This window comes from Larus michahellis, chromosome 8 (assembly GCF_964199755.1).
Source record: "Larus michahellis chromosome 8, bLarMic1.1, whole genome shotgun sequence".
NCBI classification, from domain to species: Eukaryota; Metazoa; Chordata; class Aves; order Charadriiformes; family Laridae; genus Larus; species Larus michahellis.
In genome coordinates, this window is record NC_133903.1 from 19,656,252 (window position 1) to 19,677,219 (window position 20,968).

Genomic DNA, 20,968 nt, shown 5'->3' on the forward strand with positions numbered 1-20,968 from the left:
TTCTTCATTTCCCAGTAGCCTGCAACCCATTGCCCAGCCGAGCCTGCCACGTGGGCTTGCAGGGCTATGGGACCTTCCCTTTGTGGAGCTGGTCCTCTGCAGTGGCCATTCGAGGTTCTCACGCTGACAGACACAGCCCCACTCCTGGAGAGGTCTGGCACGGGGCTGGAGGGGTCCGATCTCAACAACAGCAAGGTGGAGAGTCAGCCCCAAGAACGGGGAGAGTTTGGGAGATTCCTGCCTCAGAGGAAGGAGGAGTGAGAGGGATGAGAGCTGCTGAATCCCCTGCAAGTCTTGAATACAACAAAGTCCAGGCAGTTCTTTGCTCCTGATACTCTGAATTTCTTGCCAGGTCACAGACTTTCAAGTTATGTTCAAGCTACTTGCCCCCACTCGCATTCACTTATGACCCCCCCCAACACCCACATGTTTAATCCCCCCTTTCTGGTCTCCCACGTCACCTTGAGCTGTCCTGCTTAACTCTTCAGACTAATGTAACTCTTCTGCCATGTGAGGACTAGAATGCACAAACAGACCCATATGAGCTAACAGACCCCAACCACAGGCCGTGCAAAGAGGTTCTGACACACCACTGATACCTCACATGCCTCGCAGGGAGAGGACAGCTTCTGGAGAAGATAACTTCTGGAGAAGGCCAGGTTAGATGGGGCTTTGAGCAAGGTGATCTAGTGGGAGGTGTCCCTGCCCAGGGCAGGAGGTTGGAACTAGATGATCTTTAAGGTCCCTTCCAACCCGAACCATTCTGTGATTCGATGATTCTGTAACAGGCACCTGAATGCAACACACCACGCATCTGTCTTCCTGCCTCAGGCAAAGAGCCACAGCTTTGGGCTGGTTCCCTCTTGCCTTCAGCTCCTGCTAAAGCTGACTTCACCTGACACAGAGAAAATAAAAAGAGGGTTTCCAGCCTCTAATGCCTCTCATCCAGTCCTTCCACGCTCTGGCCCAGTTTGCAGGAGAGCACCCTCTTTTCCCAGCTGATTTAATTGGCAGAGAAACAGCTTCCCAGACAAATCACATCACCACAGTCAGAATTAGCCCCTTATCTGGGGCTTGTGAATTTGAATGGAGGCCATGGCCACTCAAGGGCTCCCTATTGTAAGGCCAGCACTACTTTGTCAGCTCAACCTAGAGATAAAAACTGAAAACAGAGGTGGTAAAGTACAGGCTGAGCTACTGGGGACAGCAGGGGGTTGGAGACCTTCTCAGCCACCCCATTAGCAGTTCTGCACTGACCACAGAATCACAGGGTTGGCAGGGACCTCTGGAGATCACCCAGTCCAACCCCCTGCCAGAGCAGGGTCACCCACAGCAGGTGGCACAGGAACGCATCCAGGCAGGTTTGGAATGTCTCCAGAGACGGAGACTCCACCACCTCTCTGGGCAGCCTGTACCAGGGCTCTGCCACCCTCACAGCAAAGAAGTTCCTCCTCATGGTTAGGTGGAACTTCCTATGCTCAAGTTTGTGCCCGTTACCCCTTGTCCTGTCACCGGGCACCACTGAAAAGAGCCTGGCTCCATCCTCCTGACACCCACCCTTTCAGTATTTATAAGTGTTGATAAGGTCCCCCCTCAGCTGTCTTTTTTCCAGACTGAAGAGACCCAAATCCCTCAGCCTTTCTTCATAAGAGAGGTGTTCCAGTCCCCTCAGCATCTTGGCAGCCCTTTGCTGTCCCCTCTCCAGCAGTTCCCTGTCCTTCTTGAACCGGGGAGCACAGAACTGGACCCAGCACTCCAGGTGCGGCCTCCCCAGGGCAGAGCAGAGGGGCAGGATGACCTCCCTCCACCTGCTGGCCACACTCTTCTTGATGGCACCCAGGATGCCATTGGCCTTCTTGGCCACAAGGGCACATTGCTGTGCTGTACTCCCCTCATGAGAACTGGACCAAGAGCTGGACCTTCCTCATTTAGGTCAAGGCTGGGTTCAGCCCCAGTAAAGATAAGTGACAAATTCACAGGGAATTCACCTTGTGTTTTCACAGCTGGGTGTGACACAGATCCTGTGATGCCTACTGGAATGAGGTATCTGATTTAATATGATCAAAACAAAAATTGTTCAAAGTTGCTATGGTCTTCCACATGTTGTGCACGATCAAATTGCCTGGGGAAACGAGAAGGCTATGAAAGAGTCTATCTATGGCTGGCCCATCTTAAAAAAGCTTACTTGCAAAAGCTATAGCCGCTGATGGCAAGACAGCACCTCTGACGGCTCTTAATCAGTACTTGCTTCAAAGTACAAAGGAGACATGAAGCAACATTTTCATCTGCAGACTGATACGACTCCCTACTAAGAACTAATTACCTCTACTGATGACTGGAGTTTCTGTCTCTTGGTACACTCAGTGGAGATATTAAAGGAGTGTGAAGCTGTTCAAGAGGTGAGGAATCACAGCTTCGGGCAGATGACATGGTGTAGAAACAACGACCCTTCAAAGATGTTCCAGGTGCCCACCACTAACATTTTTTTCCAGAGATGAGGCATTAAAATGATGATACAGGAAAGGAATTTACATTCCTTTCCCATCAAAAACAGCAGATGGCAACTTTGGTGAATAAATCTGAGAACTGGAACTGTCTGATAATGCTGACCTTGCCGGTAAGGATGAGAAGTGGAAGGTTATTCTAGCACAGATAGCACCAGTGAATGCAACGATGCGCTCCTAGCAGACATGTGAGCAAGAAACTGCGTGTGAGATATGAGTAGAAATCAGAAGTCCTTCCAGAGATGATATGCACGTGTCTGCACAACTGGAGCACTTCAAAATCGCTTGATATGAAAGATTCTTACTCGGTTTCAGCTGAATGCACTCAGAGAGATAAAAAATTTGGAACTCATTCTAGCTGAGAGTGCCTTGAAAAATTCTGTTTTGTGTCTTAAATCAAGTTCAGGAGTAATGAAAAGGAGATTTCCAGATCATGGAGACTTGCAGTAAATTTTGAGTTCTAGAAGAGGAAGGTGAAACTTAATAAAGGAAAACAACAAGCTCAATTCTGAGCATGATTGCTGCCTACAGGGAATGGGATGGAGCTCATCAAATGCTCTTACCTGTGCAATAGATGATGCAGTGGCCTGGTGCTGAAAGGTCTTGTTTGGCAGCAAGGACTGGCAGGAAAGATAAAGATTATGTTAATCTGATGTTAGTCTGAATTGATTAATCAGATCTTAGTCTGGCAGTGATGTTTGTAGAAATTTAGATACCTTCCTCCACCCGACGCAGTCTTTTCCATCATTAGCTTTCACATATAGCCTGTCTTAATCAGTTTTGCGCAGAAGACTCTGAGACATGGTGTCAAATGCTCTATTAAAATCTAAATATATTACTGCAACCTCTGCTAGCATCAGTCACCACACCACAGACTCAGAACTGGCATTTCCCTTCTCCTCTGACTCCTAATTATTAACTAAATAGGGAACATAGTAAAAGAGCAATTAGGAAAAGCAATTCATAAAGCCATTGGTTATTGTCCAGACCAGTGGACTCTGACTGTGTGGACCTCTGTTTACATAGATATATGAGGGTCTGGAGGTTTTTCTTTCTCAGTGTGCTCTATTTCAGTAAGCGCTGAAGCAGACTTATTTGTACGGTTGCTGCCAGGTCTCTTCTTTTTTATCCCTGGCATCACATTGTTTTCCAAACCTTTGGACTTTCACCCATTTTAACCTTCTGTGCTACAGGAGCAGGGACCACCCCAACCAAGAGCATGCACGGTTACACCGGGTCCTGCCACCACACAGCAGGCATGGCCTCCGTCAGCAGTCAGCCCAGTGCCTGCACAATAGCCACAATGAGCTGCTGCAGCAGCACCCAGTTTGACCAGTTGCTGGCTCTGGGCAGAGAGGGGGCATGGGGCCATGGTAAACTCTTGTTACGTGCTCCACAGCCTGATGCCCGCAGAGGTGGCAGAGGCAGTGAGGGTGACCAGGCTGAGCCCAGCTGTGCTCTCCCCCACCCCACTGCGCAGACACCTGCCAAACAAGTACAGAAAAACAACCCTCACTGTCTTGGCCAAAAATATCTTGGGATGGGAAAAGATAGGCCCTGTCAAAATTAGAGGTTTGGTTCTCCTTTCTTCACCTGGAAGGAAGACATCTGGGAATAAATGTAAATGTGTTTGAGTGGGAGGCCTTGCCTCTCTGAGGTACGTATGCCCCGTGTTTGAACTTCCTCTAATAAGTAAAGAGTCAGCGGCATTTTAGCCTTTATCCATGAGTATTACAATAACAGAGAAGGAAATAAATTTGTTGTACGTTTACCAGTAACTCTGAGAGAAATAGGAAAAGATTTGTCTTTGGCCCTTGCTTCTCTCCATCCTCTGTGGGGCTCAGACTCAAACGCGGCATTAGCCAGAGCCTGAGCTCGCTGGTGGCAGAGACTCGGGCTCACGCAGTGGCCAGTGTGGCCGATGTACTCACCACCTTGCGCCTTCATGTTCCCATTTAACCTTCATGAACGTACGAACACCACCACAGGCCAGAGGCTGCTCACTGTGTACTCCGCGTGGGACAGGGAGGTCAGGGTCACAAGCCATATTGACCACACCAAGCCCAGCACCCTGCTTATACCTGCAGCAAACAGCAGCAGCACAGGACACAGTACGCAACCAGACAACATGCAGTCTTATTCCCCTGGCAAACTGTGGGTGGGAGACCTCCCTGAAACCAAGATCTTTGCATTTATTTCCCTATTGGTCTTTTTTTTTTTCCCATGAGTTTTGCTAATAGCTTCTTTTTTTTCTTTTTTTTTTTTTTTTTCCTTTTTAACCCATGCAACCTTTGGCATCTGCAGCCTCCAGTGGCGATGGGCCCAGGGTTCAGCCCCCATCCCTGGGAGCTGCTCTTCCCAGGGAATTAACTGCTAGTGTGCAAACACTCTGAGCAACTAGTGGTTGTGCAAATCTCACAGCAACTCTCTCTAGCAGGGCTGTCTAAGGCTTTCCAGCACAGAAGCATACACTGGGTGAAGAAGCCGTTCACTTTGAGGGAGTTCGGTCTGCTGGGGCTCTCCCAGACCCCAGCTGCAGTGAGTCCCTCCTTTGCCAGTGGCAGTGCTGGTGTAGGAAGGTCTCTCCTGCTGTCAGAAGTGAAGCAGACCACAGGCAATGGTGTCTGGGGAGGTGCGGAACAGTATGGCATTTATGAGAACTCTGATGAGGCATTTCGGAAGCCTGCCCAACACTATCCTGAGCCCCAGTGCATAAATCCTCAGCAGGGGAAGCCTTGGTCTGTGGATGGGTGCTCTTTGTCCCACAGGAGCCCTCATCTCCTCCTTTTCACAAGAGCCCATGCTGTGAGAAGGTCAGGGGAAAAAAGGATGGACTCCTCAGGTTTCCATTTGGCTGCATTTTCCCAGACTGTAAATCAGCTAGTGAAAGGGCAAAATAGCCCCAAAGACCTTAGCGATACAGGGACTTGCTACAAACAACTGGACAAGCCCCTTTCCTTGTCTGACAGCTCCGAGGGACATTGCTTGCATTTGGTGTGAACCAGGACCTCAGCTTGGGTTCAGGATTTTGAAGATGTGCTAATGTGATCATCTTTAACACATTCACTCCCCAAGCAGGGGATTAATCCACTGCTTCCCCTGTGGCATACAAACTGCTGGCCTGGTTTTACGGGGACCTGCATGTGTTAAATACATCATTTTCTGCTGGGACATGGGAGGAAAGACCCTGTTGTTACGGCAGCCTGTCAAAAAAACCACTGGCAGAGTAACACAGTGGCCAGAGGCAGAACACTCTGCACATGGTGTTCACAGGGGCTGTGTGATGAATTGCTGCAGATGTTTTCCAAACACCCTGGCCAAATCTCCAGATTCATAGCTTTCCCTGTCCCCGAGTCTTACACCACAGCACAGCTCTCCTTGCTGAAACACTGTTTTCTCCCCAAACCATAGTACCTCACTTCCTTCCACCCACATGGCCAAACAGGATCTCGAGAGCCATACCGGATTTGCACAGCCTGGGCAGAGATCACCCGCTCCGTGGGCCAGAGCTTTAGCCTCTGCCATTGGTGGGAAGTCTCGTGGGACGGCAGATCCTCCCTTCCCTGCCTGCTGCCTGCTCTGAGCTCTAGCACTGAAGTGAGAGCCTCTAGAGCAAGGCTTATCCCACCAGCTCATCTGAGTGCGGTCCCAGTGAGGGAGCTGCAACCATTTTGTGGCCACATCCAGTGCAAGCGTTGCTGGAGCCCGAGGTAATGCAAAGCAGCGAAATCCAGCTGCCAGTGCCCTGCATTCCCCACCTTGGGTTTTCCCCTATCCCAGTCGCCAAGCTGGTGTACAGACACTCATGTCTCAGGAGACCATGTTTGAAAAGACCTTCCCTTTTCTTTCTGGACCTTCCCACCTCAGCTGTACTCTTTTCCGACTTGGATACATACTGTAGCCCCATCTGTTTCATGGTTTCACACATATAAGGCTTTCATCCTCCCTGTTTCATGTTAACGAGGGCTGATAAAATGTAACCTCCAGCTCAGGAAGAGGGTGAGGATGCAGAGTAGAGCACTCCCCCTATAAGAGTGTCCCTGCTGTCAGCATTTTTTACCTAGCCCCTCTTACAAAGCTGATGCTTGTCCTGATTTTATAAACTCAGGTAGCCTGTGACCTTGTGGTTTAACCCCAGCTGGCAGCTAGAACCACACAGCCACTTGCTCACTCCCCCCAGTTTGGATGGGGGAGAGTGTGGGAAGAGTAAAAGTGAGTAAAAAAAAGACTCGTGGCTTGAGACAAAGACAGTTTAATAGGTGGTGCAAAAGCCACACACGCAAGCAAAGCAAACCAAGAAATTAATTCACTACTTCCCATCAGGAGGCAGATGTTCAGCCATCTCCAGGAAAGTCAGGTTCCATCACGCATAATGATTACTTGGGAAGACAAATGCCATCACCCCATACGTCCCCCCGTTCCTTCTTCTTCCCCCAGCTTTATACACTGAACATGATAGCATATGATATGGACTATCCCTTTGGCCAGTTGGGGTCAGCTGTCCCAGCTGTGTCCCCTCCCAACTTCTTGTTTCCCCACACATACCCACCGGCAGCCCGTTGCTGATGGGGTGGGATGGAGAGCAGAAAAGACCTTGGGTGCTCAGCAACAACTAAAACCAGCAGTGCGCTATCAAAGGTATTTCTCATCCCAAATCCAAAACATAGCACTATACCAGCTGCTAGTTAAAAAGTTAACTATATCACAACAGAAACGATGACAGACCTGCAGCTTGGGAATCCGCCCACTGGCTGGCTGGACACAGCACCCACAGGGTGCCCCAGCAACTTCAATGTGCCCACTGCACACTGAGACCCTTCACTTCCAGCTGCAACTTGGCCTCTCCGGGACATGTCACCCCCCCTTCCTACTCCGTCTTGCTGATAGCCACGTGAATTCCGCAGGGATTTTGACTGCAGCAAGATATAGGGTCTGGGAATCTATTTATAACCCGTATTTCCCACAGATTCATTTCCTGGAGTCTTTGCTCCAAAGAAATGACAAGAAGAGATGAAGAAGGATCTTCGGGTATTTACGCATTTTCCCAGCAGCACAGCAACATTCCCAGGCTTACATTGGAAGTATTGGGAGGTCTCCCGCTTCCTTGACTCAAACAAGATCGTTTTGGGACCCAGAGGAGAGTGTGAGTGAGTGTCCTCAGTCTTTACGCTATCTCTCCAGAACCTGAGGAGTTTGTATAGGACATTACCCCAGTACATACAGGGAGGATTTTCCTGCATCAACTCAGCAGATAACACTGATCTCCATGGGCAGCACACAGGAGGAGCACCGCTTATGTGATATAATAAAGAAAGTGTGGGTCAGTTTATTAGTGGTGAACTTTATCTCCTGCTTCTCTTTTTTCCTTGGTGCTCATTGAAGCGTGATGCCTACTTGAGTTTTACCCTAGGGAGTCCTACCGTCATGCACTATGAGCTGGGTTTTCAAAGAGCTTTAGGCACCCAGCAGGAGACCCAAGTGCCTGGACAACTCTTTTTATTAGCCAACAGGTATTTGACAGTTGGGCTCTCAGTAAAGAAGAAATATGGATTGCAGAATATCACCTGGCACCTGTCAACCTAGGTGCTAAGTGCTGACACAGTAACTTCCCCAGCGTCTCATCTATGCAAAATGCCTTGTCACTGCAGGTACCGAAAATAACTGGTGGCAGAGTTGTGACTGCCAGCAACTGCCACTCGTACTTTGCACAGGTATTTTAACCTATATATATTTTGTAAATAAATCTTTAAGTAGTAATTTCCACCAGTTTCAATGTTATGTCGTGGCACCCAGCGTTCTCCCAGCAAGCAATGTCATGAAGTTGAACCATAATTCAGACTCTGCTGATTTAAAATCTGATCCCTCAGTCCTGGCATAAATGTCTCCTGTGCCAACTGTGCCAGCAGGTCAGGTCTGTACCGGGTCAGGGCTCATTGCTACATGGACAGAGCGTGGCTCTTTGCTGCATTTACCCCTTCTACCATGAGCTGCTGCCAGTGGAAAGAATCAGATACAAACACCTTGGATTTTTTCCTCATCTGGGTTTGCCAGATGATCCACTGGAAAACCAACCACCCACAAGAGAAGGCTGGAACTGATTTACCCAGCAACTGCCCTGTTGCAAGACCCAACAGAAGGCGAGGCAGCGGGAGCCCATAGCAGAGGTGTGGATGGGAGTGGAGGATGTCCAGTGCCAGGAGGGAGCTCTTACAGCACCTAGGCTGTTATGTCAAAGGTAGGCATGCTTTGAGCCCCGAGTGGGTTTATGTCTGTCGGAAAGTTTCTGCTATCCACCTGCTAATTAGCACCTCACCCCAACTCTTGCGCCATGGTTTCGCTCCACAGCTTAACTGCTGCGGCGCTCACTGCGGTTGGAAGGGGCAGTCACAGCCTTGCCCTCTCCACCTCCCGGCGTGCTGCCCCTCCTAATTCTGTGGGGGCAGTGGCGCTCACCTAACCTTGGCTTGGAGGCAACACGCAAATTGTCATTTGCCCTTTTTCCCAGTGAGATGCAGACTAATGACAAAGGGCTTGCATTAAAGCTTTCTTAGCCATTAATAGGAATCTTACTGCCAGCAAAAGGCAGAGGTTCTGTACGGGTCACGTGCCTGGTTCATCTCAAATACAAAGTGTTTCTTGGGTTTGGGGTGTCTTGCTTTTTTAGCACTTCTAAACCGCAGAGATTTGGTGCAAAAGCCAGCGGCATCAGTAGCGCTGCTCCAGCGGGATTCAGGCGTCAGGTGACTTTCCTGGATTACAGCAGTCTAATCCCCTTTTTGGTTGTTTTTAATTGCTTAAATGTCAACAGCATCCAGGTGCCTAATGAGATCTGTAACTCTGAGCGCCCAGGCTGCTTTCTTCCAGAGCACCGGGAGATGCCGGCAGCAATGGCAGCACTCGGCCCTCTGCTGGGTTAAGGTAAAACTGCATCTCCGTGGCCATCCCCATTTGTTGGGACCGTTTGTTGTTTGCTCCAAAACACAAATTATAGCAAATCCGGGTATTCTGAGTCAAGCCCCCATTTGTCCAACAAGGAAATCCAGTGAGAACCTTGCTGAAGGCAGACTTAGAGAAGCAGCTGTCTGAAAGCGAGCCCTTCTTGTGCTCCGTGGGGCGGGGCTCACAGCATTACAGCTGTTGGCTTTGCTGATTAAAGTATTTTCTGAGTGTTTGATGCTCTGGTTAGCCCTGCTGAGCCCACTTAGCCACGGAAGAGCAGGCTGCACTCTGTCTTGGCTCACGCCTCGAAAGCAGGGTCGTTAACAGTGTTTTGACAGTGAACTCACACGTATTTGCAAGATACAAGCCAGAAAGGGGACAGCTTAATTTTCAGATTCTGTTGCGAAGTCCATAGAAAGAAAAATCATACTTCGCACATGCCGAATGATGCAAATTACACCTGCGAGTATGTTGTGATGGTGACTGTGGAAGCCCACAATGTGCTGTGTGATAAATTCCATGATTTTATTGATATGTTTTTAATGTTTTATAAGGGGATTTAAAGTCCTGTCTCCATGAGTCACCTGGAATTCTCATCTTTTTCTCTTTAGAAGAGTCTGTGGTCATGCGGTGCAGAGAAATCATGAACATCACCTGCAGATTCAGCCCTCAAAGGCAAAGAACTGCTTCTTCCCTACTTTCTAAATTTTTGTTATTTTTTATTCTGCTCTGCTGGGGGGAGGACTGGATTCGTGCTCCTCAGCTGCCTGGAACAGGCACCGCCGAGTGCCAGCTACGGGCACTTCTGGAGAACTGCACTCCACAGCGTGCCGCCCCCCAGCAATAGTTGTAGTCCTGACAGGATGGATCTCAGCAACATCCAGCTGTCAACGGAGATCCCGTTACCAACTAGGCAGCTTCCACAGGCGCAGAACAAGGCAGATTCCTCTCTCCATCAAAAACCTATCTCCTGGTTTGAGCGACACAGGACTAGTTTCTCTTCTAATGCTGGGGAAAACTCCACTTTTGGAGGACTCTAGTGTCTGAATTCGTGAGAATATTTACTTTATAGCCAGCTAGGCTATGTGGGATTCAAGGTCTTAGTGTTTTCAAGCCTTACCAGGTGCAGGGATGAGGAGGAGCGAGACCCAGGCACTTGACCCAGGCTGGCCAACAGGATTATTTCATACCACAAACGTCACATTCTATATAGATTAGAAAGTTTGCCAAGGAGCTCCCTTTCTCTCTCCATTGGTGGCTGTGATCCTGAGGACTCCTTGCCCCGGTGCTGGAGCCCTGAGCCCTTCCCTTCCTCCTGAATCCGCAGCACTTGCAGGGTCTCACATTGGCTGTCCCTGGCTGGGAGCGCACAGCTTCTGCTGATGGAATGGGCTGAGTATAATTCTTGTATATCTTATGTTAGTATCAGGAGCAATACTGGTTCTTCAGTATTATTGTTGATTATTTAGTCTTATCCTATGAAATCTATTTATATTTCAACCCTTGTGTTTCCTTCTTTTCCCAGGCGGGGAGGGGTCACCGGGTGACAAAATGATTGTCTAAACAACAATAAAAACAACCCACAAATTTGCCCCTTGGCAGGGTCTCTGCTGGGGTGCTCTCCCTGTGCTGGCCCAGCACGCCAGGGGCTCCCCGCGGGACCCGGCCTACAGGCAGAACACGGTGCCGGCAGAAGGGTGACCCCCGGCCTCCGGGGGCCTTGTGCAGCAGCCCCGGGGGGCTCCAGCCCCCACAGGGGCTGCGTGTTCTCAGGTGTCTCTACCTTCGGCCCGCCACAGCCAAGGCCAAGAGAAATAAAAGCTCAGGAGTGAGCGGCTACAAGAAGCTGCTAGGAGGGGTCAGTTCTGTGAAAGCGTTGTTACCCCTCCCCCCGCCCCAAGGTGGGCCGGCTGCCCTCAGCGAGGCGGGGAGGGAGGCGCTGAGGTGAAAAACGGCATTCCCGGGTCAGGCAGGGCTGGGGGAGCTCCGGCAGCGGGCCGGCTGCAGAAACCCTCAGGGCCGAGCCCGGCGGAGCAGGGACTTGCCGGGGCTGAACAGAGCCCGCCGGCTGCGAGGCCGCTCCTGCCCTTCCCCTCAGAGCCCTCCCGGCCGCGCGCCGGGCCCCGCCCCGCGGGTCCTGGCAGGGCGATAAGGAGCGCGGGCGCAGCACGGGGCTGAGCGACACTGGCTCATGCTGCCTGCGGGCCGCGGCCGGCGGTGAGGGCGGCTCGGTGCGGGGGAAGCGGGCGGCGGGGCCCGGGCGGGCCGGACGCTCGTTCGCTCGCAGGCTGACGGTGCTGGGCCTTGCAGGTTGGCGGCGGCGCTGTTGGCGGCGCTGGGCGAAGGCGCGGAGCGGCGGCGGGAGCTGGAGCAGCGGGCGGAGCGGAGCCGGGCCCTCCTGCGGCGCTGGTGAGTGCGGTCCTGGGGCTCCCTCGGGAGGCCCGGCTTCGAAGCTGCGCCGGGAGGAAGGCGGTGGAGCCCGGCCGGGGGTCCGGGGTCCCTGGTGCCGGCAGGGCTCGTGTCGCCGCAGCCGTGGGGGAACCCCCGCGGGCCGTGGGGGAGCCGAACCCGTCGGTGCGCAGCAATGCTGGCCCCGGCCGCTGTGTTTCTTCCCTGCCCAGGGGCTATGAGGAAGAGGAGCAGCCGCACCCGGAGGCCGACTCTAGCAATGGACACGGTGAGCGCTTCCCACTGGGCCTGGTGCCTCCTCGTGTCACACAGGCCCTGGGCCTGGCTCGGGGGGAGCCCGCTTCGGCGTTAGGAGTCCTTACAGTGCTCTGCAGCGATGTGAAGCCCTCGCAGTACCTTTTCCCTCCCACTTTCCTCCTTGCTGTTAGCTTGGAGTCATCCCATGGTAACTAAGGCCAGCAGTGAGGTGCCCACAGGCCTGACTGCGATGTGGTGGTTGTCACTTGTTGGAGAAGGGGAGGCTGACTCAGAAGAACTGTCTCCTCCTGTGACTCCTATCCATCCTAGGCCTTCAAGGCTTTCGGCAAGCCTGCATGCATCGCCTGTGCACTCACTGTGGGAGTGTGGCCAAAATGCCTGCTGCACCATTCATTGGGTTCGGTTTGCTTCTGTAACACCTGGAAGAGTGAGTTAGTGTAGTGACAAACAGGGAAGATCTAGGTTTGGACTTTCTGATACATCTCCTCTTGCAGAGATCAAGCCTTCACCCAAGGAGCTGGCGGAGCTGGAACTGCTGAACAGGGCCTTAGAGAAGGCACTGAAAATCAGGAAAAGTGTTTTGAAAAAAACTCCTTTAGAGGCCCAGAGAGCTACAGGAGAGAAATCTGCAGGTGAGGGACCTGCTCCCAAGAATGCTGAAGAGCAGCAAGTGCCTGTACCTCTTGGGGTTGTTCCTGAGAGCACAAAGGTGATAACTGTAAGCAAAAAGCCTGCTTCTTTGAAGAAGCCCTCTCCATGCCAGCTAAGAGCCCCTTACAGGACTGAGCCAGATGTGAAAAAACTGCAAAGAAAAGCCCCAGCCAGATGTGTTTCACAAGGCTCCAGGACAGCTGGGAAGAACCCGTCAAAAGGGTTGGCTTGCAAACCAGGAAGGAGTCATAGGACAGCAGTCAGTGCCAGTGACGGAGACACCTGTGTGGCAGCTGAACTCCAAAAGACATCTGGCTTGTCCAAATCTGCCCTGAATAAGCAGCAAAGCTTTTCTGTAGGGGATTCAGCTGGTGGAAAGAACTCTATAGCTGCTGGCAGGCATGTATTTGATGCAGGGAAGAAAAGTTGTGGTTCCCTGGGAGAGTCCAGCAGAAAGGAGGACCCTGCAACTGAAGGTGTGTTGGGAAGAAGCACCTCACCTCAGACAGTCACCCTGCAGCAAAAGGGGTAAGTGCTGAGAGATGGGCACTTCTGTCTTGTTCTGTTTGCTGTTTAGACTAGCACATCTGCAAAGTTTGGTCTCTTCAGCTGCTCTGTAGATCCCAGTTGGGTTTCACCTCTCCTCAGATCCTTCTCAAGAGGAAGGATCCTTTACAGCTTAAAAGCCTTTATTGTGGTTGAGCAAGTGTTTTAACTTTTAAGGGCTTACTCTTGGATGGCTGAAATGTTGAAAGGATTTTAATTAAGACACTTGGTATTTCCTAGCCCCCATGACTCTTTTGGAAAGCTGTCTCTATGGAGCTTTCTTGAGCCTTAGTTTTCCTCTGAGTGCACTTTCTATTAAAACTTACTGATTTTCTAAGTATTTATTTTTTTACATAATGCTGATATATAATGCATGAATTCTTTCTGTCAAAAAAGCATATGCCCAATGCTGTTTGGAGAGACGGTATTTGGATTTAGTGCTAGCCCTTTTAACCTCTAAGATACTGCCCGTGTAACTACACAAATCGGTATTGACTAGCATGCACTTGTTCCAAGCGTTTGGTGTAGGAAGAACTATGAAGTGGATGTTACTGAGATTCTCTGCAAAATAATTGTTAGAAGAATAGATTAGCATTCAGATCAGTCTGTCTTCTTTAAGAAAATTTCTATATTCTTTTTTGTGTAATCTTTGCTTTAAAGGAACAGTGAAGTTCAGATCTGATATGTGCCTGCACCTGCAAAGTGTTGAGAAACTGTTCTCAGCGGCCACAGTCCAACTCTTGTGTTTGTGCAGGGAGGAAATTATGACTGTTTGTGTGGCGTTGGAACAGACACAGGACACTGAGTGACAGTTGCTGGGGGAACAGGCATCTGGATTCAAATGTTTATTTACTTAAAATCCCAACTGTGGTCTTGTGTTCATAGTCTGCATGTGAATAGCTGTAACTGCCAACTGACATGTTTTTCCAACAACGCATTAGGGACTACTCTACTCTGGGGTTAAGAAGCGTATTCCCAGTGGAAGCCCCTTTCCCATTTCTTTGAGTGTGATCTGGTGCTAAGCAAAGCTGCCCTGTCATGCTCAGGTGTGGCAACGCAGGGAGGCTTGCTTGTGCTCATGTCTGCAGCGATTAGCTTCCTTGAAGATGCTGTTTCCGTGTCTGTACTCTGCCTTGTCAGGGCTTTGCTCCCAGCTCCTCACCTTGGATGAACCTCTGATGGCTGGTGGTAGGATGTGGGAGCTCTCCCAAGTCCACTGAGTGACACTCGTGGGAATGAATGAGCAGACTGATCCTCCTTCCTTGAGGACAGGCTGAAGGCAGTGGTGGATTCAGTCTCCAGGGGTTGTTGATGTCTGCCATTACAGCTAAATTAACTTCAAATTTAGACTAAATGTCACTTTCTTTATTTGAAGGCAAGCCTCTACTGCTCTCTGGAGTCAAGTTTGATGGTTCTCTTGTTTTGTAGATGCCAGCTGAAGCTACCCCTTCCCTACAGGAAAGCCTATTCCAGGAACTCCAGGTAAGCCCAGCCTGATTGGTGCAGTCCAGAACTGCCCTCTGCTTAAGGGCTGCAGGGAGGGGTCAGATGGAGACCTGGCTGCTTTGGGGGTGACAGGGGGGCACTGGGCCTGCAGTGTGTGGGGCCTGAGCTCAAGCAGGAGTTGTCCTCCAAAAGAGCCTGTCTCTGCAGGGCTGTTTCTGGGAATATGTGTTTTTGTGTTATTTTAGCCACTAGTGTTACTTTTGTTTTCAGAGTGCTAATTCCTGTTAACCCCCAAGTTGTGAAGGTACTGGAATGCCTGAATTGTGGGTTTAACAGCACTGCAGAAGTCTCTGCTGATACCATACACTTGTTGAAGGCAGGAAACCCTGTGGGCTGGGTGCCTGTATACCCTGTGCAGTGAAAGAGTTTCCCAGCTGGTTGCTGACCTGAACTGCTCTGCTGGGGCACCTCTCCAGCCTGGAAGCACTGCGGCTGTGTTTGTTTGAGGCCGATTCCTGCTGATGAGCTCTCTTAAATAGAGACGACTACAGTGTTACTGTACTGATGGTGCAGGTGCTTGGGTTTCTGGTGAACTCTGTGCTTTACTCCATTCCCCAGCCTTCTGGAGGGGTTTCCCTGCCATTTTCTTTGAGAAGTCTTGCCATAATTCAGCAGATTTCTCATTATGTGGTTTGTCCAGATATTAAGCTTAAACCTTATCTTAAATCTAGCTATAGTTCCTTGTGCTACCCTCAAGAATTCCTCCTCCTCTTGGGAACTGTCATTTATCAGACGCCAATTTGTTAGTTGACCTTCAGCAAGTCGTAAAGACTTGGTTCCCTTAATTTTCACTTGTACATCGAGCCTCTCGGCATCCTAATAATTCTGGTGTAATTCCACACTCTTCACTATTACTTTCAACTTTGTGACAGATTGAAAATAACCTTTGCGCTGAAGATCCCTTATAGAGGGAACGCATCTTGCTGGGTAACTTCTGTTCTATTCTGTTCCATTAACCTTGCTATTTCTTTGCATAATGTGTTTCTGAAAACTGCAGTTTCTATCACGATTTAAAAGACCCATTTGGGTGGCGAGAAGACATATGCACGCTCAGGTTAGATAGTCGTGCACTGCATAACTATTTTAAGCTTCCTCCCAATGGTTCTCACTTATTGCAGCAGGTTTGGGGAGACTGGATGAGATGCACTGGCTTTTTAAAGCAGTCCTTTACTTAAAGGATATTACGGGGACTGTGCATGTGTGGGGATGTTGAGCTCTGTTAGTGAAATGCACCTCTCTGGTATTATTTCTGTGACGTGTTCTCTTAAAAACTGGACTCTGATACAAGGTCCTGGCCACCTTACTCATGATACTGTCCTTAAACCTCTGTTTTGTGTCCCTGATACGGATGCACTGCTGTCATTTTTCTTGCCAAACATACTACTTTGTCCAAAAAAAACCCACAAAGGATTAGAGTCTTGAGGAAGTCTGGCATATGAAGGAACCGCTGTGATAAAAGCTAGGGTGAGAATTTGTCCTGTCTGCTGTTCCGATTGTACACACTGACTAACAGAGCAAATGTACAGAAATGCGAAGACTTAACCCCCCAAGAAAGGAAGGGAAGATCTGTTGTTTCCCATGGGATAAAATTATAGGTAGGGTGATGCAACAGAACTACTGATGTGCTGCAAGTTCACGTTCTGCTTATAGAAATACGTTGTCTCACTTCTGATGGCTGTAAATCCTTCCCCTCAAAACAAGTTGAGGGAAATAACATAGGTGTTTTTCAGTGTCTAACCCTTTCTGCAGGGTGACCTTGTTGATCTAATACCACCTGTCAAAAATGAGGGGGGAAATGGCTAGTAAATAACCTGTAAAAGTGAGGGGTGAGAAAGGGGCTTGCATTTGAAGCGCTGATATGTCACATTGGTCTGTCGCAGCTCGGTGTGAGCACTGTCTGGTACAAAGGAGCGTAACTCCTCTACCTCCTGCCCCTTTTGAATTTTCAGGGCATGGGAGAGATGTTGTCTCCGCCAAACAAATGCGGATGCAGCAGCTGCAAGGAACCGTTTTATAGAGGGGATCCAGACAACTGTATCCTTTCTCAGCTCGCCGCCCCCTCCCACGAGCAAGTGGTGCGGTGCAGTCACTCTGCAGTGTGCTCCCATCTGGAGAGAGTTATGCCTCCAATAACAGGAGCTCAAGCTGGGTCTTTAAGAAATGTGTTTTGTGTTGGTTTTTTTTTTTTCATAGTGCAGTCATAAAAATATTCATCCAGACAAACAAGGCCACAAGGCAAACATGTCATGCTCAGCTGTGCTATCCTTGCCTTCCCCCTGCAAGGCCACTTCATGGGCTGCTGGCCCTCTGTCCCTGATTCCAGCTAGCCTGACCCGGGGCTTGGGGTAGTGCACAGAGCTGATGGTGTGAAACCTTCCTTAACCTGCTGCTGTTTGAGTTTGGCTCACCAATGCCGGCCTTCAGTCCTGCGAAGATAGAGAAGGAGTTAAAGGTCCTCCAGGATGTCCCCTCCCTTCTGAGCCAGTATGTGGAAGCTGAGCTTGCAGGTAAGGAAAAAAAAATGGAGGTGGAGGGGAAAGAAGATGGAATAAAGATGATTTCAGTGGGCTCTAGTTCCACATGTCTTGTGGTCTTGGCATGTGCTGGACACGAGGGACAGGAACACTCCATGAGGAGCATTCAAAGGCCATTCTAGAAACTCATATTTGGGGGGAAAGGTTTCAGCATGCTCCTGCCTGCTGGTTTTCCTCTGCTTCTCTTCTAGATCATCCCACTCTGCAAAGAGAGTATGAAAGCCTTCTAACCTTGGAGGGTTTGCAGACCACGGTTTCCCAGTGCCTGCATAAGCTGCAGCTTCTGCGAGCAGGTGAGCCAGTGCCTGGGTTTGTAGTCAGGTATGAATGTGGCCAGCTGTGCTTGAACAGTAGTTTGCCATCTGTGCACAGAACACTGTGGACCAACATAATTTTTCTCCTGGTTATCCTTAATGGTAATACAGCATGTAAAATTCTCTGGTGGCAAACAAAGCCGTGGTATCTGTTTGCCACCCATCTGTGTTCAAGAGAGGCTTGGGACTTTTAACTGCTGCAATTCGGGAGGGCTCGTGAGGGAGGTGTCGAGAGATGGGGGAGACTGCATGCTGTAGCTTGAGATGTCCTGATTCTGCCATGTGCGAGGAGCTTACCTGGACTAATTTCTAGGAACAGTAGTAGATCACAAATTCAGCAAGTACAGCTTTGACTTATATGTTTCTGCCTCCGGCCAATTCTTCCACTCTGGCAGCTCTCGAGTCCCAGATGAGGCTGTGCCCAGACTGCGCTGAGGATATAGGAAGCTGCTCTCCAGCCTGTGTTCCCACCAGGGGACAGATGTGTGACAGTGCAGGTGTGCTGGCTGTGCCTCTCCTCTGTTACTCCAGTTTCCAGGAGCTGAGGGACCTGTTTGCCTTGAAGCTGCAAGTGTCGATGCTGCACCAAGAAATTGCCTTACAACAGGTGAGTCTTTAAAAGTGTTAGCGCTCCTGGAGTAGGGAAAGAAAAGAGCAATTGTAGGGCAACAGCTGGCTTATGGGGTTTTGCTGGGGAGCAGCAGCACAGCAGGCTCTCCCAGCGGTGCTTCTGTGTTTGTGCTTCCTGTTCAAGTCCCATCAATACCGTGCTTAGATGAATGGACTTACTTTTGTTAAGGCTGGAGCAGAGGCCTTTAAATGTCTGACCCTCTCCTGGTAAAATTTTGGGGTTTCTTTTAGCTGCTCTAAAAGAGTTTGGCAATGGAAGCTGTTGTTGGTAGTGCCTGAAGACTCCTTCTTGGCAGCCCTTTACAGTCCCGTTAGGGCACCCACTCTGTCATTCTCTTCCTGTGTGACCTCCAGCTAGTACACTCCTCTGCTGTCTGTTCCTTTCCTTTAAAATCTTAAAGCACTGTGCTGCTAGTCTTGATTTTTACTGTTCTGAGGCTACCTGTAAGGACACAGTAGGTCAGTCTCTCCACAAGCCTGAGCAGAGCACTTGCTGCACAGGGATCATTTGTTCTTCTCAACCTACAGCAGCAAAGGGCAGAGAAGATCTGTGATATCACATCTACTCCTTTGACTTAGCCTTTGCCGTTGACCTGAATGATGGAGGCTTTGGAAAAGTAGTTTTTTGTAAGCCAGGGAAGATACTCATGGCTGGTGGCACTCCTCCCTCTGGCTGAAGATGGATTGCTGCCTGTCTTCAAATGGGACTTCAGTGCTATAAACCTGAACTATGGGTTATGAGGTTTTTGACTTTTTCTTTTTTTTTAATCTGCCCAAAATGAAGTAGTGACCAAAACCTGCTGCCTGATGCTTCATCGACTGACTCAGTTTCCTCTGCCCATGTATCTAAGTAGCTGGTTTTGCTGGGTGAGCTCTGAGCATCTGAAGCACCTCTGTGCAGAGGGTGCAAGACGGGTGAAATTCTTGGGACAGGTGAAGTGAATGGACTTGGTACAAGATACATACGTCCTTTCCCAGGGTATTTATCTCTAGGCCAACCCTGTCCATTGCCTTTCCATGGGGGAATAGAAAGTCCTGGTAGTTCTTAGCCTGTCTTTGATGGTAAAGGCCCGTTTCCTCTATTCTTATGTATCAGGAGTGGGCCGGGCAGATGGAAGAGAAGCTTTCTCTTAGGAAGTGGAACAGTGCAGTACTCCTTCATGTGCCAGCTTTCCCCTTAGGTAGCTTTCATGTGTGCAGCTTTTGACTCTTCCCAGAGGCTAGCAATTGTGTCCTGTTTCCCTGTCCCTGTGCGGAGATCTATGGAGAACAGGAAAGGAAACCCCCTCCATGCACCCCGTCCTCTGTTCTATTTGGGTCTGCCTTTGTTTCCACCACTGAAAAATGCTTTGAAGGAGGTGACTGACATGTGCAGTTCATCATCCGTTCTTCTCCTGGGAAGGCAGAGTGTACAGTAGGCTGTGTGGGTTTTTAATGTGCAGACTGCTCAGACTTTGTTAGCTAATGCCAGCTGGGAAAAAAAAAATCCCAGGCAAGATGTCTTTCTGAGCATTAATTCAAGAATGGGGTGCTAATGGCTGACTCTTATCCTTTGATTGGAAGTTCACCTGTGCTTGAGTTGTCAGTCACAGTCATAATCCCAGAGCACTGTGCTGTTAATTATGCTGTGGCAGGACAGCGAGTTGTTTGACAGCATCGACCGAGATCACAAGCTAGGCTTAATAAACCAGAGGCCAGGTCAGGGAGTGTTGGACAGTTTTCGCATCCCCTGTAGCCTGTGCTGCTGGGGAGGCCTGCAGGTTTGTTCTGTTTGGGCTGGAGCTGGTCTGTCTTGGATTAACATGGCTCAACTGGGAGGTGATAGGAACAGTCACAAGTGAAGGGTTCAACTTAGATTGGGTGAGTAAGCACTTCAGTGTGTGGTTGCAGAGCTCCTGAGTCAACATCAGCTTCAGCTTCTCGTAGGATGCTGATCTTATCCCAGCACTGAGCCATCTCTGCAGCAGAGGAAAAGCACCACCGTTTGTCCCACTGCTTTAGGAACACTGGGTGGTTGCTGGTGTACTTCATTAAGCAGAGGATGAACAACTCTGCCTTTGTTAAATATTACAAAAGAAAGTATCTGTCTATCAATTGGCATGTTATTAGTCATACTGCTCTGGTTAGATTCCACTTGTTATGCAGCTGCTTCACTTCATGGAATCTATAAAGTGCATGCTGGCTCTGATGACGTGTCTCCTTTGCTCCTGCCCAGATCATCATGGCAGAACTCCTTCCTGTCCTGGAGTCCAGGCTCTACCCAGAAGAGGCCTCTGCAGCTCAGCTGTATCGGGTGATCTACACACAGCTCTGTGAAGGTGGCAAGAGATTCCCTGTGCTGGTGAGAGATGAGCTGACAGACTGATCCAGTGGGAACCTCCTACTAGCCATTTGCATAACCAGACACAGTTTTAAGCAATAAATCTTTTCTATCAACTTTTTTACTCTGCCCATTTGTCCAGCTAAATTTTTTTTTGGGGGGGTGGGGGGTGTTTTTGTTTGTTTTCTTTTTAATATCACTTTTATAAGCTGCTAACTCAGGTTTTGTGAAGCCCCTTCAGAGCTTCACAGACACTGGTTTTTTTTGCTTTTCTTGCAAGGTCTGTCTCTCCGGCTGCCTCTAGATTTTCGACCGCCTCAATTTTGACATCAGGCTCCTATGTGCAGGCAGCGTAGG

The 20,968-nt window shown here is 49.6% G+C and overlaps 1 protein-coding gene across 1 annotated transcript; it reads left to right on the forward strand.

Moving 5' to 3' along the window:
* The first annotated feature begins 9,880 nt into the window (after positions 1 to 9,880).
* TEDC2 (tubulin epsilon and delta complex 2) lies at positions 9,881 to 20,740 on the forward strand. The gene is made up of 12 exons (XM_074599345.1): positions 9,881 to 9,943; positions 10,220 to 10,416; positions 11,217 to 11,387; positions 11,754 to 11,852; positions 12,065 to 12,120; positions 12,605 to 13,289; positions 14,736 to 14,789; positions 16,763 to 16,847; positions 17,212 to 17,320; positions 17,539 to 17,640; positions 18,057 to 18,268; positions 20,507 to 20,740. Exons 1-12 carry the CDS (start codon positions 9,881 to 9,883, stop codon positions 20,654 to 20,656), a joined length of 1,983 nt encoding a protein of 660 aa, XP_074455446.1. The 3' UTR covers positions 20,657 to 20,740.
* The last annotated feature ends 228 nt before the right edge of the window (positions 20,741 to 20,968 follow it).

Excerpts from the sequence above, each read along its gene's own strand:
- TEDC2 (XM_074599345.1), top strand. The coding sequence starts at position 9,881 with ATGCCGAATGATGCAAATTACACCTGCGAGTATGTTGTGATGGTGACT. Across the intron at positions 9,944-10,219 it reads TGACTGTGGAAGCCCACAAT|GCACCGCCGAGTGCCAGCTA; the intron begins GTGCTGTGTGAT and ends TGCCTGGAACAG. Across the intron at positions 17,641-18,056 it reads GCTGCAGCTTCTGCGAGCAG|CTCTCGAGTCCCAGATGAGG; the intron begins GTGAGCCAGTGC and ends CCACTCTGGCAG.